The sequence below is a fragment of the Meles meles genome, chromosome 21, assembly GCF_922984935.1.
Source record: "Meles meles chromosome 21, mMelMel3.1 paternal haplotype, whole genome shotgun sequence".
Classification (NCBI taxonomy): domain Eukaryota; kingdom Metazoa; phylum Chordata; class Mammalia; order Carnivora; family Mustelidae; genus Meles; species Meles meles.
The window spans coordinates 11,835,245-11,854,312 of NC_060086.1; the positions used below are offsets into that span (position 1 = coordinate 11,835,245).

The window sequence follows — 19,068 nt, forward strand, 5'->3', positions numbered from 1 at the left end:
CTATGTCCTTGGAGTCAGAAGGTCCCAGGTAGGGGCTTTAGGGTTTTCAAGGGAGATGGGAATAATGGGTAGCCCCTGGAAAAAGCCAAAAGGTACTCTTAGACCCCAGTAAATCTTAGACAGTAGCTCTGCAGTTGTTTTATGTATTAGAACTCCCCCAGACTTTTCCAGGATAAAAGGAAGAAGAGAGGAGAGGGGATTCTGCTACCTTAAAAAATATTTTAAAATAATTGCTTTAATACCGAAACACTGTATCTAGTGGAGAATTTCATGCACCGGAGCAAGTTATTTGGGAAAAGTATTTCAAGGGCAAGTAATGATAACCATTTGTTGAATAATGATGAAGTGCTGGGCATTATATGGACAATTCATAATCCCATTTAATTCTTAAAGCACTATTCCTACTAGGTAAGCATTTACTATTAGTCATTTTACAAATCCGAATTAGAGGCGGTTGAAGGTAGGTAATTGGTCCAAGGTTTCACACCTTGTTGAGTGAGTGATAGGTCTAGGATAAGTACCCAGATCCATCTCACGTCCAAATTCCAATGCGTCTCCTCCCTAAACATGAAGATCTATTCTGCCAACTTGAATAAAGGTCCAGTTTCTAAATCTGATCTGTGACAAATGAGTCAACCTAAACCAAGGTCGTTTTGAGTTCGGCCAAGCGGTCGGCTGCAAAGGTTTGAACTCCCAATACAAGAAGCCAGAAGTCACGAGCTGTTCCAGCCATGTCATAATCCACAGAGCTCAACAGCAAGTGACTCCTCAAAACTACTAAGAAAGGGCGATGCCCTCCTCGCCAAGGTCCGGGATTGGGCACTCCACGGGCAATGCCGCACACTGGTCCCGCTTTGCCCACACACGCCTCGCCGAGCCCAGCGCTTTCACATCTGCGCTCCACCTTCCTCCCCGGAGCCACTGGAGTTGGGGTAAGGCGCAAACCCCATCGGCTTCGTTTGATCCAGCAGTCACCTGAGGTCTCTCCAACAGGGATCAAGAAAACCCAGACACGCCAAGAGGGACCCTGTACATGACGGAAGGGGCTTAAATCGCCCAACTGACCGCACATTACGCAGAGGCTTCCTTTGCGCCTCCACTCTCCTTCCAAAAAAAAGGACAGAAACCATGCCCGTTCTATTTTTCTTTAAATACGCAGCCCTCGCTGCAGTCGGGATATGTCTCTGGGAGCAAACAAACACACGAAAAAGTTTCACGTTCACTTTCACTCTCAAATAAGAAACACCTGCCAGAGAAACAAACAAGAAGAAACCCTCGCAGGTGCTCGCCAGAAGGGGACGCCGGGCGGCGGGTTCTTATTCCGGGCCGGCGGCGAGCACTTCCGGGGCGACCGCGAGCGAGGCGGAAGTGCGGTCTCCTCAGGGCGGCTGTCTCTGGGCGGGCAGAGGGAGGCTCCCGAGGCGGGGGCCGGGCCGGGATGGCGGCAGCGGCAGCCGGCGCTGGGGCCGGGACGGCCCAGGAGAAGCAGTTCCCGCCGGCGCTGCTGAGTTTCTTCATCTACAACCCGCGCTTCGGGCCGCGCGAGGGCGAGGTACGCGGAACGGGGCCGCGCGCCGGTGGGAGCCGGCGGTCGCAGGAGGACCCGAGGGCGGCGGCGGCCGGGCGGACCCGCGGCGGGCCGGGGGAGCCTTGGGGGCGCGCCCGGGGTGGGGTGGAGGGGACGCCGCGCAGCACCTGTCCCTCCCTTCCTCGGGCGGCAATGGGCGGAGGTTTTGTGTCTGGTGTGCGCCCGGGCCAGAGAACAAGTGGGGGTCAGACAGCGCCGGCAGGGTCTCTCTCGAGTCCTGGATCAAAGCCTGTGTATTGAACGAGGACTCAGCAGGCTAATTCTCTCTCCAAATGGGTTGAGTCTTTTGGCGCCGATCCTGGGCGACTGTGATTGAGCTTATGTTTTTGTTCCTGAAAGTCCCCCGACCAGAAGCGTGGATCGAGAGTGGGAGACTGTAACCCTAAAATAACGCAGGCTTGGAGGTCCCTAGGAAAGTTTTTTTCCCGAACTGATGAATAAATTCCAGGGATGGCTTTTTGTTTGTTTCATAGGTGGGGACGGTGACTTCCTCAAAGGATGTCCGGTTCTTTTGGCAGCAAATCACGGTCCTTTTAAAGGCTGTCGGTCCAAATGCGCGTGAACCTGCTGAGTTTTACTCGCCCGGAGGCGTACGTGTACGCACGTGCGCACACGCTTATTTCTTACAAACGCTAGTGTTTTGCAAAATTAGCACGAGGAAAGAAGCCGTAAAATCGAGTTTTCAGAATAATTGTCTGTGTGCCTCCAGATGACATGTGACTTAACGGAATATCACAATTGCCTTCCAGGCTGGTGACCCTTGTTTACATACCGAGGGGAAGATAATTCTTGATTTTCTGAGAAGGGTTTTTGTTTTGGTTTGCCGCTAGCATGTGCAACGTGAGAGGTTGACGTTAAACAGCATTTTCAACAGCCGAGATGGGAAGGGGGGGGGGGAAAGCTTATATTAATGTGATTCTGTGTCTTCATATTTCAGGAGGAAAATAAAATTTTGTTTTACCATCCAAATGAAGTAGAAAAGAATGAGAAAATTAGAAATGTTGGATTATGTGAAGCTATTGTACAGTTTACAAGGTAATGCCTTTAAAGCGCTTTTGCAGAGCTCAGTGAATTCTTAAAACTCATCCGACTTGGAGAACCATCCCCAACATATCCTTTTTTAAACTTTTTAGGACATTTAGCCCATCAAAACCTGCGAAGTCTTTACATACACAGAAGAACAGACAGTTCTTCAATGAACCAGAAGAGAATTTCTGGATGGTCATGGTATTTACATACACAGTACATCTTTTTTAACTTGTGTAGTGAAGTTATGGGTGATCTCTACTGTTAGGACTTTAGGAAAGTCCTCTAGTTGTTGCAAAGTAGAATTACAATAAAGGTGGTTGCAATTTTAAAATCTAATTCCTATTTAGTGTATTCTTGGGCTCTTGGTGTTGTGGCATGTTTAAATTTTTTCATTTAAGGGAAAATTAAAAACTTATATAATTCGGTCATTGTGTAATTTCGTTCTATCAAAATTGTGTAGGTTGTTCGGAATCCTATAATTGAAAAGCAAACTAAAGATGGAAAACCAGTTGTTGAATACCAAGAGGAGGAGTTGTTGGTAATGTGTCATTTTTCATTTCATCTTTCTAGAAAAATGTATTACTGAATATGTTGAGTGACTTGGCCAAATTTAAGCTATGTGACTTCGCAGAAGATTCTCAGGATATGCATAGTGAAGTTTCATGTCTATTTATGCTATTTACACAATTGTATAAAAATGTGTATCTTGTGTCACTAATGCCTTCTAATCATCTCTTAAAAGCTCTCCTAAAACGTTTAAATACATTTGATTGTCAACACATAACTGTCATGGGTCTAAGCTTACAAGCATTATATTGCATTGCCAAGAGCTATTATATATTTGCTATGCCATGGACTTTTTTCCCCTTAAATTGCGATCTGTTTTTGTGTTTGCAGGACAAGGTTTATAGTTCAGTGCTACAACAGTGCTACAGCATGTACAAGGTAAGCATGACGTTCTTTCTGAATTGAGTCTAACCAGTTACCCGCTGTTTAAAATCTCAACTCTTGGGGTGCCTGGGTGACTCAGTGGGTTAAGACCTCTGCCTTCGGCTTCGGTCATGGTCCCGGGGTCCTGGGATCGAGCCCTGCATCGGGCTGTCTGCTCAGCAGGGAGCCTGCTTCCTCTTCTCTCTCTGCCTCCCTCTCTGCCTACTTGTGATCTCTGTCAAATAAATTTAAAAATAAATCTAAAATCTTAACTCTTTTGATGACTGTATGGTGATTACGTATCTGTTTTAGGGAAGGTAATAGTGGGGCCTTTGAAACAGCACTGAGGTTTATGTATACACTTATTCACTGAATATTGAGTCTTTCTCTATTCCTAGCCTTGTACTAGAAATGTATCCCCATGGGGGTCCAGGGATACATTTCAGGGGGTCCAACAGGAGAGTCCATATGCTTGAGGAGAAGGCATACTGCAGATATTTGTATGATTTAAGAAGTCTGGCGATAATTTTTTATATGAAGTGAAACTTAGGCATGAGTTGAGATTAAAAAAAAAAAAAAATGCAGGGCACCTGGGTAGCTCAGTCCGATAAGTGTCTGACTCTTGATCTCAGGGTCATGAGTTCAAGCCCAGTGCTGGTCTCTACGCTGATTGATAGGAAGCCTACTTAGAAAAACCATGCCTCAAAGGATTAAGTGGTTACACAGAATTATCAGTTAACAAAATATTGATTTTTGTGTGATTCATTTTATAATTCAGGCTTCCTCATGTAAATATTTTCTACATTTATAAGGAATAGAGGGGATTAAATAAACTGAATTAGTTAATCTAAAAGGAAAAGAAGAACTTGTTAATACCGGCAAATTGAAGGGTGTAAGAAATTGATTTTTAAAAATCTTTTACATCATTAGCTTTTTAATGGTACATTTCTGAGAGCCATGGAAGATGGAGGTGTCAAGCTCCTAAAAGAAAGATTAGAGAAATTCTTCCATCGGGTAAGTGTTTTGAATTTTATTTATAATCTCAGTAGTCTTCGAACAGACTTTTAAAAATATACATAGAAGTTTGTTTCTTATTTACAAAAAAATTTAGGTCTTGAAAGTGACAAAGAAACTAAGATACACTGGCGATACCAGAACAGGGAGAAAATTCCTTCCATTCTTTTATCTTTCTGTAACATTTTGTGTAGGATCAAAGCATCCTCCGGTTTGTGTGCACCCCTACATCATCTTGGAAACACCTTTCAGCTTCATCCTCGTTCTACCTGTGTCTGTCTGTGTGGGCTTACTCAAAATCGAACTTAGTGCATGCTGATTGGTTAATTAGCTGAATTTAACTCTTTACCTAAGTCCTACATTCTTGTGCACTGATGATTATTCATTAAACAGAGTATTGTTTAATCGGTATTGATGCAAGGTAAAATTTTTTGCCACAATAGATTTTATCACATTAATGGTTACTAGTGAGATTTTTCCCAAATGATAAATGAATGTGCTCATATAGTTGTCACTCTGTTATATTGTAAGTTCAATTTTATATAGCTTCCCTCTGGTAGAATTCAGGCTAGCTTTTAGAGAAATAACTCTATTTTTTTCCCTCAACTAGCTTTGATCTGTTTTTGAATTATTTCATTTTTATGAATTACTTTTGTTTCCTGTTTGTTCCTGCAGTTTAATGACCATAATTATTTACACTCATGCTGTCTCCTAATTTCTGTTCTCTCCTTCGTTACTCTCTTACCTGTCAACAACTGACAGCCTATTCTTTCCATTTTATTTTAGTAGATGTCACTTTCTGTCCATGATCTCATTGTATCGATCCCTAATGAGATTAGTACAATTTGAGGAGTACTCATGTAAGGAGTTAAATAACTCCAAGAGATAAGAGAATCCTGAATAATTATTAATGACTTATGTTTGAACTTCGTATTTTAAATTGGTACCTTTTTAACATCGAGTTCGTTGGGGCCCACCTGCTTACTGGTCCTATCAGTGTGCTAGTATGTAATCGTACCATAAATTGATTAATGATTCTCAGCTGTCAGACTGCTATGTTCCGTGTACTTTTCGTAAGATTAATGCCTTGTTTTTTCCTACAGTACTTGCAAACATTGCATTTACAGTCATGTGATCTCCTTGACATTTTTGGTGGAATCAGCTTCTTCCCATTGGATAAAATGACTTATTTGAAAATCCAGTCCTTTATTAATAGGATGGAGGAAAGCCTGAGTATAGTCAAATACACTGCCTTTCTCTATAACGATCAACTAATCTGGTATGTACACCCTAAGGCTTGGCATTTTAAGAAGAAACTCTTTTAGGCTAATAAAAACAGCAATAACTGGATTGATAGGAGGTTGTCAAACTGGAATAAATAGCAAGGGGTCAGGGTAGGAAGTATCTTTGTGGATAACTGTCAAAATAAAGCAGTGATTATTTAAACCAAAAGTAGGATAATTTGGGTTAAAATAATAAAGCAGGGGAGTTTAAAACTGGGTCCCTGAAAGGTGGAGAAAATGTTCCTGTCGAGTTAAGTTTAGGAATCCTATTTTTATTTCGGTGTTCTTCCAAAAACCTCTTTATAAAGAAACAGTATAGTAAATGTGGAAAGCATACTTTTCATACTTTGTTTTAAAATTGGGTCTTTAAAAATACCCAGAGAAGTTAAATGTGCTATAAAACCAGGAACTTACCCACTGGCTACCAAAGAAAGGTACATCCCATAGTAAGAACAAAAACATAATTTCTCTAAAAGTGTTGTTACTCAAGAAGAAAAGATAGACTAAAAATCCTCTCAGGTACCTAAGGTAACTCTGGAAAAGCCATATGAACGTGCAGGTGACCATATACAAAGGCTGTAGCTCTAAAGGAGGCCTGGCGCCGGCTGATGATCTGAGACGGACTGCTGGGGTTCAGGAGCTCTTCCAGGAGCTCATCGTGTTTGGTTTTTCACGTTTACGTGGACTGTATCCCCCTATCTGCCGTTCAGGTTGTGGCCCTATTTGAACCTGAATACTCGAGTTGAGCTAACAGAAAGGGCAGTCATGGTTTCTGGAGACCCATCCTGTCCCTGCTGAGATCTCATAGCATCATTTTAGGAAGAGAAGTAGGCTAATCAAAAGAAATTTGAATCTGTTCATTAAACACACTGATGAGTTTTCATGTAGAACTTGTTTTCTCCTGTGAAAACAACATGAAGTACAGATGGAAAGGTATCTCCTTTTTTGTTTAACGCGTTGTTTAGCAGGACACTTACTGCTGTATTAGCTGGCCCTGTTCTGGTTGCTTTTTATGCTACTCACACCATGGTAGTAAAATGAAATTCTTAAGGCTGCCATGAGAGGTTGAAGGAAGTTACCTGGGGTTGGAAGGTGTCGCATCTGAGGAGGGAGCGGCCCTCTAGAGGCAGAAATTCCAGGGAGGTGCTGAGAAGGCTGCACCCAGCAAGGAGACAGAGGGGTGGACTAGAATTCCGTAGCAGCCCATGGCCTCGGCGCCCCTGTCCGAGGAAAGTAGCTCAGATTCCGATTCGCTTGACACAGCATAACCCCTGATAGAGGTGTGAACTCTGGGGATGAGAAGGGATACAGGCCTAGAGCAAAAGGGTCCCCCTCAAAGTCCGCAGCTCTTCTGAGAGGCCACGCAGCCAGCATGACCAGCGGAGCTGAGGTCTAGAAGTCTCAGCTCTCAGTGCTGCCTGTTGCCCAACTCCTGGGGATCCTCTGGGCACCTTTGTCTTTGTGAAGGACATTCCCTGGAGTTATGCAGTGCCTAGCTCTGGTGGCTGCACAGGACTGCTGGGGGGGGGGGGGTCCCACCCCAGTATGCCTGTGGGGCAAGGTTGGCCCCAGGCTGTCATCCTAAGAAGGAAATTCAAGAAGAATAACACATTGTGGGAGGTAGTTACAAAGCTGATGTGTTTAAATACCAGTGAAGTATTTTGTATCTCACGAACAGAATATGTATTTGTTCTCATTGCTTACTTTTATACACGTGTGTGCGTGTGTGTGCGTGTGCATGTATTTAGTTTTGAATGCTGTTTTGTCAAGTGGAGCCCAGTGATGTTGTTTTTCCCCACTCATTTTCATTTTTTTGTCATGATAAGTGCACTCTTGAGTCCCGTCCCCTATTTCCTCCATCTCCCCACCCATCTCCCCTCTAGTAACCATCTCTTTGTTCTCTGTGAAGAGTCTGTTTCTCTTTTGCTCATTTTGTTGCTTAAATTCCACATATGAGTGAAGTCATACAGTATTTGTCTTTCTCTGACTGATTTCACCTAGCATTACAGTCTCTAGCTCCATCCATATTGTTGCAAATGATAAGATTTCATTCTTTCTTATGGCTGAAAAATATTCCATTTTATGTATATACCACGTCGTCTTTATCCATTTACTGATTTATGGACACTTGGGCTGCTTCCATAATTTGGCTATTGTAAATAATGCTGCTATAAACATGGGGAGGGGTGCATGTGTCCCTTTGAATTAGCGTTTTTATCTGTTTTAGGTAGGTACTCAAGAGTGCAGTTGCTGGATTGTAGGGTAGTTCTATATTCAGTTTTTTGAGGAAGCGCCATACTGCTTTCCACAGTGGCCACGTCACCACCAGCTTGCCTTCCCACCAACAGTGAAAGAGGGTTCCTTTTTCTCCACATCCTTACCAACACCTGTTGTTTCTTGTGTTGTTGATTTTCGCCATTCTGAGAGGTACCTCATTGTAATTTTGATCTGTATTTCCATGATGAGAAGTGATGTTGGGCATCTTTTCATGTGTGTGTGTTGGCCATCTGGATGTCTTCTTTGGAGAAATGTCCATGTTTTCTGCCCATTTTTTAAATTGGATTATTTGTTTTTTGGGTATGGAGTTGTATCAGTCCTTTATATAGTTCAGATATTAACCCTTCATTGGATTTGCAGGTACCTTCTCCCATTCTGTTGCCTTTTAGTTTTGTTGATTCCTTCACTCTGCAGAAACTTCTTATTTTGATGTAGTCCCAGTAGTTGTTTTTTTTTTTTTTTTTCCCTTGTCTCAGGAGACATTATCTTGAAAAATGTTGCTACAGCCAGTATCAGAGACATTACTGCCTGTGCTCTCTTCAAGGATTTTTATGGTTTCAGGTTTCACATTTAGGTCTTTAATCCATTTGGAGCTTTTTTTGTGTATATGGTATAAGAAAGTGGTGCAGTTGCGTTCTTTTGCATACTGCTGTCCAGTTTTCCCCACACCATTTGTTAAAGAAACTCTTTTATTCCCCATTGGATATCCATTTATCTTTTGTTGATGGTTAATTGACCATATAATTATGGGTTTATTTCTGGATTTTATGTTCTGTTCCACTCTCCTGTTTTTATACCAGTACCATACTGTTTTAATCATTACTGCATTATAATATAACTTGAAATCTAGAGTTGTGATGCCTCCAGTTTTGTTTTTTCAGGACTGCTCTTGCTATTTGAGGTCTTCTGTGGTTCCATACAGATTCTAGGACTGTTTGCTCAATTTCTGTGAAAAATGCTGTCAGTGTTTTGATAGGGATCGTGTTAAATATGTAGATTGCTTTGGGTCATAAAGACACATTAACAATATTTGTTCTTCCAGTCCATGAGTGTGGAATGTCTATTTGTGTTGTCTTGAATTTCTTTCATCAGTGGTTTATAGTTTTCAGAGTACAGCTCTTTCACCTCCTTGATTAGGTTTATTTCTAGATATTTTATTTTCAGCATAGTTGTAAATAGGATTCTTTTCTTAATTTCACTTTTTTTTTTTTTAAGATTTATTTATTTATTTGACAGAGATCACAAGCAGACAGAGAGGCAGACAGGGCGGGGTAGGGGAAGAAGGCTCCCCGCTGAGCAGAGAGCCCGATGTGGGGCTCGATCCCAGGACCTTGAGATCATGACCTGAGCCAAAGGCAGAAGCTTTAACCCACAGAGCTACCCAGGGGCCCCTTAATTTCACTTTCTGCTGCTTCATTATTAGTGTATGGGAATGGAAAAGATTTCTGTACGTTGAGTTTTGTGAATTTACTGAATTCATTTATCAGTTCTAATAGGTTTTTTTTTTGGTGGTCTTTAGGTCCATATATAGGACCATATATTAGGTCATGTCATCCGCAAATAATGAGAGTTTTACTTCTCCCTTACCAATCTGGATGCCTTTTTATTTCTTTGTTGTCTGTTTACTGTGGCCAGGATTTCCAGTACTATGTTGGATAAAAGTGATGAGAGTGGACATGCTTTGTCTTATTCCTGACCTTAGGGGAAAGCTCGCAGTTTTTCCTCATTGGATGTGATGTTGGCTGTGGGTTTTTCATATATGACCTTTATTATGTTGGGATATGTTCCCTCTAGGCCTACTTTGCAGAGGGTTTTTATCATAAATGGGTATTGTACTTTGTTGAGTGATTATTCTGTGCCTACTAAGATGATCATATGGTTTTTATCCTTTTTCTTATTGATGTGTTGTATCACATTGATTGTTTTGCAAATATTGTACCACCCTTCCATTTTGAGAATAAATCCCACTTGATCATGGTAAATGATTTCCTTTAATGTATTGTTGCATTGGTTTGCTACTTATTATATTGTTTTGAAATTATCTGAGGGTAGAAACATCTGTCTATCCCAGGACATGGCCAGAACCTGGAACACTGTAGATGCTTGGTAAATGGTTGTGAGCTCAAAGCTGATGGTTAGTAGAAAATATCTTCTAGTTCTGTTTGGACTTCGTTGCATTTAATGGATGGCTTTGTTTTGCAGTGGCCATGATAGGATTAGACATTACTGCTGTTTGGTAGAAGGATGTCAGTCAACTTTCTTGTCCAGAATTCTTGGCCTGTTTTTTGGAGAAATTTCTTTTTAGTGAATTGGTTTACTTTCCAGGGGTTAATACTTTTATGAATAAATGCTTTAGATATTTAAGTTAATCAAAGTTGACCATATCCTTGGATCTTGACTAGATTATTTTGTATTTAATACATGACAGTAACACCTGTGTTGTAAACAAAACTGATCCTGATTTGAAAGATTCTGCATTGCATTCAAATGCATCAGTTGAGATTTAAGCTGAGGAAAAGATTTTGTTTTGGTTTTTTTCCCCCCAAGAAAAAACTGTATAAATAAAAAATTATTCATATTAAACAACCATATTTGAGAGACTTTGGGAGAACACCTATACTTCTGAGCATGAGTAGGCTATTGTCTGTCTGATGTGAACCCTTGATGGAATCCTGAACCATTTCCTGTCAGTGCAGGAATTTGCTGCTTGTGTATTTATTTACCTGTTTGTTTATTTGCACTAAGGAAGGAACCTTTTAATTTTTTTAACATTTTTCATAAGAACTCTCCCCCAATAGTAGCATCTTCATAATTATAATGCATTATTGGCTCATTTATTTTTTGTTGGGGAGCTGAAGTAGGGTCAGGGCTGGCAGCCACTGGAGAGAGGGGTGCTGTGGTCCGAGCTCATGGAGATCCTACAACTAGGGCAGGCCTCTCTGGAGGCAAAGTGGGAATTGCCTACTTGGGGTTTTGTGCTCTGAACACCTGGCTGCAACTTAGTATTTTTCTTTTTACGTTTTCTATCCAGATGACCAATACAAAGGATTTAACACCTGGCATTAAATCTGAAGCGAAATCATAAAACAAAGCACCAGTCCCAGTACACGTGGTGAGCCATTCAGCAGTGTGGCTTGCCATCTCTGCCTGCAGGGTTTTTTCTACTTCATGTCCTATGGTCTAGAACAGTGGCGTTCAGTAAGAAAATAGTGCAGGGGCTCCTGGGTGACTCAGTCAGTTAAACATGTGGTTCTTGAACTCAGGGTTGTGGGATCAAGCCCCACATTGGGCTCCACGCACAGAGGGGTGTCTGTGTGGGATTCTCTCTCTCCCTCTGCTCATCTCCCTGTTCACTGGCTTGCTCTCTCTCAAATAAAGTCTTTTTCTTAAAAAAGACTTTATTTATTTACCTGATAGAGACCGTGCTTGAGAGAAAGAGAGCACAAGCAGAGGGAGGGGCAGAGGGAGAGGGAAAAGCAGACTCCCTGCTGAGCAGGGAGCCATATGTGGGGGCTCAATCCCAGGAACCTGAGATCATGACCTGAGCCGAAGGTGGATGCTTAACCAACTGAGCCACCATGTGCCCCTAAATAAATAAGTCTTAAAAAAAAGAATACAGTACAAGCCACATATATAATTTTAAGTTTCCTAGCAGCTATGTTCAAATGAAAAGAAAGTAGTGAAATTAACATCTTGGCACCATATATCTAAAATTATTTATTTCAACATGTAAAAGCTTAAATTATTAATGAGCTATTATAAATTTATTATTTTAACATGTAAGCAACGTAAATTTTTTTTTATTAAAATATTTTATTTATTTGACAGAGAGAGATCACAGAAGCAGAGAGGTAGGCAGAGAGGGGGAAGCAGGCTCCCTGCTGAGCAGAGAGCTCAATGCTGGGGCTCAATCCCAGGACCCCAAGATCATGACCTGAGCCACCCAGGTGCCCCAACAACATAAAATATTAATGAGCTAGTCTTTTCATGCTAAATTTTAACAATCCAGTGTATGTTTTACATTCATTTCAACAAGCCACATCTCAGGTGTTCAGTACCTAGATGCGCCCAGTAGCTGCTCTTTTTTTTTTTTTTTAAAGATTTTATTTGTTTATTTGAGAGAGGGAAAGCGAGCAAGAGAGAACAAGAGAGAGAGAGCATCAGCAGAGGGAGAGGAAGAAGCGGGCTCTCTGCCGAGCAGGGAGTCTGACGCAGGGCTCGATCCCAGTACCCTGGGATCCTGACCTGAGCCGAAGGCAGACACTTAACCAACTGAGCCCCCCGGGCACCCCCCAGTAGCCGCTCTTACTGGAACCGCAGCTCTAGAAGACGTTGCCCAGCCCATAGTCGTTTATGTACCGCCTTCTACTACCTATCATTGACAGCCCTCCCCACTGGTACTTCTTACTCAGGTCTTAAAAGGAAAATAACATCCAGAGCCTGTTTTGTTTTCCTCTTCTTGTCTTCTTACCTCAGTTATTTCTGTAAAAGAAAACAAAACAGGTGATTTTTCATGTATTTGATGGGGAGATTTCATCTGCCCAGTTGGCTGCGTGGTACTTTGAGAGTTAGAGTTGCCACAGGATGAACAGAACGAACCTGCCAGCCCTGGTGGTTTCCGTTGAGGACGAGACCTTATGAAAGTTGACCTGGAAGGGGGAGAGACGGGAGAGGAAGAGGAGGAGGTAAGGCAGCATTGGAAGAACCTCAGGAAGGGAGCAGCACGTACTTGCCAGGGGAAGCCGAATTTTTCTAACAGATGGTTTCACAGGGAAAAGAAGAGAGAGCCTCTGGAATATGGTGGAGAGGCTTGATTTATAATAAAGTTGGATTTCATCATAGGATTTTTTTTTTCCGGTTGCGTTGAATAGAAAAAGAATCAGACACAGGCTCACGGTCTGTTTATATCCCTACCTAGAAAACTGATCTCAAATAGGGTCTGCTGCCTGCTAGTGTCTTAGCCCTATTTCCACGTGCTACTTACCCTCGCCTCATTTCAGATTAGACTCGAAAGGTAGACCTGAGAGTGTGTTTCATTCTCTCCCCACTCTCTCCCTACACAGAAGTCATAGAATTAAAATCCACATCCGTTTCCGAGACTGAGCAGGAGCGTAGGCCCCATCGGCAGCACGCCAGTGTTCCCCGGGAGGCTGGGTGGAAGCATCTGGCTTGTCTGTAGAGCCCGGAAAGCGAAGCGAAATCTGCTACCTGGAGTGGAGCATCGTGGCTGTTAACGCTCCCTGAAGAATCCCACCTGAGGTTCAAGCAGGGAATCGAGTCAAATCAAACCAGACCAGTGGCTGTTTGTTTAAAATGACATATAGAATGCAAGATGACACAGACGTAGCCTTTGTCGGCTCAGGATAAAGTGCTAGCGGCACACTAGTTTAATTCATTCCCTTCTGGAACTTTCCAGTCCAGGAAAGGGCTTCTGGGTACAATGTAAACAAGCAAACAAGAGGAGCGTTACTATGACCTGAGCCACAGAAAGACAGAAGACCAGTTCCAGGCTTTTAACACCATGCTTTTCTGATGTTTCAGGAGTGGGTTAGAACAAGACGACATGAGAATTTTATACAAATACCTCACCACGTCTCTGTTTCCAAGGCATATCGAGCCTGAGGTACGGCCGGGCACTGGGCTGCCAACCCCTGCCTCTGTCTCTGTGTGTATGTATGTTGTGTGTATTATGCATGTACGCACACCCGGGCTGGAGGGCTGGGGGCTTGGGGGAGGACGGTAGAGTAACTCAGTGGTCGGTGGGGCAGCTCTGAGCTATATGTTACATTGCTCGTGGGATATTTATGTGGTGTGTACCCCTTAGCACAGAAAACCACGCATGTCAGTTCTTCCTTTCGTTGCATTCCAATACAATAGCAAGGGTCTGTTCGTAAGAGGAGCAGTTCATTGAGTAGTGGAGCAACGGGTTTTCGGCAGGGTTCTGGGAACTTGGAAACACCTGGGATCTCTGACAGAAGAAAGGTGAATCCTGTGGGCTTGTCACCTACAAGCATGAGATGTCATTCAGTGGACGTTCTCTTGCCTGCCTGCCTTTTCCACTGGGCTACTTACTTTCCCAGTTTTCTGCAGAGACCTGTACGTAATACTGCAGCCTTCTCCCCAAAGTGTCCTTCTGCCACTCTCACTAGGTTGGAGATAAAAATATCCATAGCCCACGAATCCTTTTGGCCTAGGTGCATACATGCACTGGCTTGTTCTCTTCCCTCCCTCTGTTGAAGGTTGTGACATGAAACAAGAAAAAAACCTCTTTGATAAGAAATTGAAAGCCAGGTTTTAAGAAGGACCTGGTCTTGCACATAGGTCCTTTGTAGGCAGTTTGAGTACAGTGGCTCATGTTTCTTAAGTACATACTGTGTCCCAGCACTGTCCTGAGTGCCCAGCAAACAGGCATTATCTCCTGGCATCCTGACAACCATCCTGAGTAGGATAACTTCTCCCCACCTTACAGGACACTCAGGCTGGGGGGGCTTAAATGGCACACCCGGGGTCACCTAGCCGGGAAGCGGCAGGGTCATGACTTGATCTCGGGATCTGCCTGAGGCTAAAGCACCTCCTTACATCCACACCCTCAGGAGGCTTTTCCGTGTGTTACAGTGTGGCTGCCCCAACAGAAAACTCTGGTCCTTTATTATCTGCCCAAAGAGCCGGGCTTAGAAAGTAGGAAGCTGCAAGATTCGACACGGCAGTGTGAGTGTGGACGCATGAGGCCTTCTTTCTCAGTACAGACTGCCTCTGTGAGAGTCAGATATCCATTTTTGCTATTGGATTTAGAATGTTTTTCAATCTTTTTTTCTGTGGTTATATGCTAAAATTTTATATAGACTAAAAGAACATCAGAATTTTTTTTAGAAGAATGAGAGGTTTCAGCTAACATGACTATTGGATTTGGATTTCTTCCCCCTTTCCTGTGCCTATTGAGATAGTACGTCTTCAGCAAGAGTGTTAGGCGTGTGCTACAAATACCAATCCGGGAGGAGGCGTGATGTCCTGGCTGAAAGCTTTGATGTCAGACAGTCATGGGGTTGACGCCTGGCCCTGCTGCTTAGGAGCCATGTGTGCGGGGGGACTTCTACTAACTTGAGTTTCCACAACGAGAAGATAGGAAGAGTGGGCTGCCTCTAGGGTCCTATGAGGTGGTCATTGCCTAGCATACATTAACCCCATGGGAAATTTCAGTTATTGCTAAAAAAGGAACTAAATCATTAGATGGAGTTCAGGGTACAATGAAGTTTTGATCGTTCTGGTTCCTAGCAATGCATTCTTTTTTTTTTTTTTTAATATTTTATTTATTTGACAGAAATCACAACTAGGCAGAGAGAGAGGAGGAAGCAGGCTCCCGCAGAGCAGAGAGCCCGATGTGGGGCTCGATCCCAGGACCCCGGGATCATGACCTGAGCCGAAGGCAGAGGCTTAACCCACTGAGCCACCCAGGCGCCCCCTAGCAATGCATTCTTTAGGTAGCTCTTATAACCCCCCTTCCCTTTTATTGGCAGGGAGGAATATGCATAAACGAGACAGGAAAATGGCATGGAGCCAACTAGCAGGTATAAATGTGGTTTTCAAAGCTTCAAAAGGAGAAAATCTAATAAGTCATTTCTCAACGTTGACTTTGTTTACAGTTGGCGGGAAGGGATTCTCCAATAAGGGCGGAGATGCCAGGAAATCTTCAACATTATGGAAGGTAGAATTTCTGGTCTTTGATCTACAGTGTCGGTTTTTATTATCTTTTTGGGTAAAGGTAAAATCAACTCTGAAATTACCATTGTGCTATTTACTGGCAGTTGTTTACTGCGGTGGAAATGCTGTTGTTTCCAGTAAATTAAAACTTTATCATACTCTGATTTGATGTTTTCCAAGTAGCATCTGGCTTCCCAAAAAGAAAATGAATCTGTATTAAGTGGAAATACATCCTGTTTTATGTATTCCTGTTTATCACTTACCTAATGGAGTTGAGTCATTTCTGTGCTTGCTTTTCAGATTTCTTACGGGACCCTTGAACCTTAATGATCCAGAAGCAAAATGCAGATTCCCCAAAATTTTTGTAAACACAGATGACACTTACGAAGCACTGCATTTAATTGTCTATAAGGTAACAACTGTTTTTCCCTCCAGCATTACAGATTGATATGAAAGTAAATCAGTCTTGCACGTGTACACGAGTGTGTGTGCCTACACGCCCCTGAAATATTTCTCAGAACAGATGTTGAAAGTTCTCATTATTGGAAAACTCAGAATGGGTGGCCCTCTGGAACAGTGGGTTTATTTTCAGGTCCTTTTCAATGCTTTTCTTATTAGTGAAAGAATCGCTGTCTGACACTGTCTGAGGCTGTGACGCAGAAGCATTCGGAAGTCCTGTGTGCTCACACACAGAGGCCAGCAAAGGTGGTGTTGCTTCATTGTTAGATGCCTTCCGGTGTGGGACTGGCCACACTCCAGTAAATTCTGCTTTCGCGGATTGGAAAGCACAGACTTGGGGGTTCTGTTCCGGTAGTCCAGTTATAGCTCGGATACGTTAGCTTGGTTTTTGTAAAGGTAATTTTGGTTCAAGAAGGAAGGCTAAGCATGTGTGTTTATCTTCTTCCCCACCTGAGAGTACAAGTATGTTTGAGTTTGTAAAGACCTAGAAATGGTGGCGTGCAAGCACCACGCAGAGGTGAACCTCAGTGTGAGGGATTCGTCTCTCCCTGGAAGGCAGGAAGGGGGTGTAAGTGGGGTGCTGATGGATGAAGTCTGGCCAAGGAGAAGTAGCAGGGGTGCACTAAGGCAAGAGCCCCGCAGAAGCCCAGAGAGCCCCCAGCTTAGAGATAGCACCTAAGGAGTCCGGAGTGGGAGGCGAGCTTGGAAGGAAAGGGAGTGAGTGTTGTACATAAACCAGCCAGACACCCCTTTTCCCATCCTCATATACTCACAGGCCACCGAGCACCTATTCCTGGGTGAAAGTCAAGGCTCTTTTTTTTTCCCCCGGGATTATGACCTGAGCCAAAGGCAGACCCTTCCAGGCATCCCTCAAGGGTCCTTTTAAAGGAAAACAATCTGGGGAGCCAGAGCGCGGCCAGCGTGGGTGTGCGCAGCTGAGAATAAGTGTTGACTGCGGGAGCCCGGTGACTGCTGCCCTCGTCCTGCCCTGGAGCAGGGCCGCCCTCCCTGGTCAGCCACGCATTCCCTCGTCCTTTAGTGCGCATGGAAAAACAAAACTAGATCTTGAGAGAAACAAAAATTTCTCTGCCAACAGAGAATGTCTAAAAATTAGCATCCGCAGAGATTAGAGAAGTGTATCTATAAAGCCGGAACAGGGCGACCTGAGAATCAGGGCTAGAATAAACTTAGGGTAGTTGAAAACATAATTTTATTTATTGGGGCAAGATATACATAGCATAAAATTTGCCATTTTAACCATTTTTAAGTGTATGGTTCAGTACATACCCAGTATTGGACAAACTTACCACTGTCTGTTTCCAGAACTCGTCTTCACCCCAAATTCTGTACCCATTAAAAATAACCCTTCAGTCCCTGTCCCCTGAAAATACACTTGTTGAAACGAGAACCTCATTAGAAGGGTTAAAGATAAGTTGCCCTGCTTTGAATATAAGATAAAATGACCAGAGATGAAAATATGGAGAAAATCATTGAACACTACATCAAAAACTAATGATGTACTATATGTGGGCTAATTGAATTTAAATTTAAAAAATAATAATTCCTTTAAAAACAAAATATTTTTTAAATAAATATAAAAACATGGGAGAGAGGGATTTCCACATCTGATTCACAGAAAGTTGAAGGAGGGGAAGTTAGTCGTGTATTATGAGGACATATCTAGCTGAAGAGGAACACATCTCCCAGATTGAAAGGGCCCGCTGAATGTCTCACACAATGAATCAAAAAGACCCACTCCAATCCACACAGTGGGCAGTTTCAGAAATATATAGAGAGAAGATCCCAGAAGCTTCCAGAAGGAAAATCAGGTTATCTGTAAATAAAATCGGCATGAGCAGCCTTTTCTCTCCAGTGAGAATTCTTTACCGAGCCCAACTGTCCCATAGCAGGTGAGATCAAAGAGAGGTGTGTTAATGCCAAAAAGTCTCAGGAAGGTTACCCCATGTGTCTGGTCTTTGGGTTTGCGTGGGTTTGTATGTCAGAATCAGTGAGGAAACCAAGAACGAGAATACCTCAGAATCCACACCCGTGGCCCGGACACTTGAGAACAGGAAGAAGGCAGCTTGCGGTGATCAGGCTCTAAGTCCGTGATGCGGGTTGGCACCTCAGGGACTTCCGCGGTGGAACAGAGAAATGGGGGCTCTGTTCTGGGTTCAGGGACCCCAGAACAAAAAGATGTTGCGTTCATAAAATAGTACGACTGCGAGCTTTGATTAAATGTTGAGTGTTCTAAGGAATGGCCCAGGAGGAGAGAATCCCAGGGAAGATGTAGAGACGTGTCTGAAAATGAACCGTAACTGGGGTAGGGAAAACCCCACATCTCTAGCAAGTGAAAATCATTCTCTGAATGACTCGGGGTAATGATTTCGAACTCTAGTGGAAGAACTATCCTGGTACACTTTGTTGTTTATTGGATTTCTGATCTTAGAGTCAATCAATAGGTAGAATTTTCAATGGGATGATAGCATCCCAGTTATTTTAAAAAGTTAGCTTTTTTCTAAAACAGCTTTGTTGAGATACAGTTCCCATACTGTGTAATTAGCCCACTTAAAGTATTCAGTTCAGTGGTTTCTCACTGCAAAGTGCAGGACTCCTCCAGACCACTCTTGCTCCTGCCACACGCTGCTAACTCAGGGGCCCCCAAGGCCACCCAGGAGTTCACTAGAGGTGCTCGCGGGACTCAGAGAAGCTGCCCACTCCCGGTCACAGTTTATTACAGCAAAGGAGTGCAAATGAAAGATGGCCCAGGAAAGAGGCACTCGGGGCAGG

The 19,068-nt window shown here is 43.2% G+C and overlaps 1 protein-coding gene across 1 annotated transcript in view; it reads left to right on the forward strand.

Moving 5' to 3' along the window:
- Nucleotides 1-1,359: 1,359 nt before the first annotated feature.
- Nucleotides 1,360-19,068, forward strand: part of CCZ1 (CCZ1 homolog, vacuolar protein trafficking and biogenesis associated) — a 30,177-nt gene continuing 12,468 nt past the window's right edge. The window contains exons 1-10 of the mRNA XM_045992987.1: nucleotides 1,360-1,552; nucleotides 2,526-2,623; nucleotides 2,722-2,815; nucleotides 3,078-3,155; nucleotides 3,515-3,562; nucleotides 4,478-4,561; nucleotides 5,665-5,840; nucleotides 13,663-13,744; nucleotides 15,762-15,823; nucleotides 16,120-16,231. Coding sequence (XP_045848943.1) covers nucleotides 1,439-1,552; nucleotides 2,526-2,623; nucleotides 2,722-2,815; nucleotides 3,078-3,155; nucleotides 3,515-3,562; nucleotides 4,478-4,561; nucleotides 5,665-5,840; nucleotides 13,663-13,744; nucleotides 15,762-15,823; nucleotides 16,120-16,231 — 948 coding nt within the window. The 5' untranslated portion in view covers nucleotides 1,360-1,438. The remainder of the gene's footprint in view (nucleotides 1,553-2,525; nucleotides 2,624-2,721; nucleotides 2,816-3,077; nucleotides 3,156-3,514; nucleotides 3,563-4,477; nucleotides 4,562-5,664; nucleotides 5,841-13,662; nucleotides 13,745-15,761; nucleotides 15,824-16,119; nucleotides 16,232-19,068) is intronic.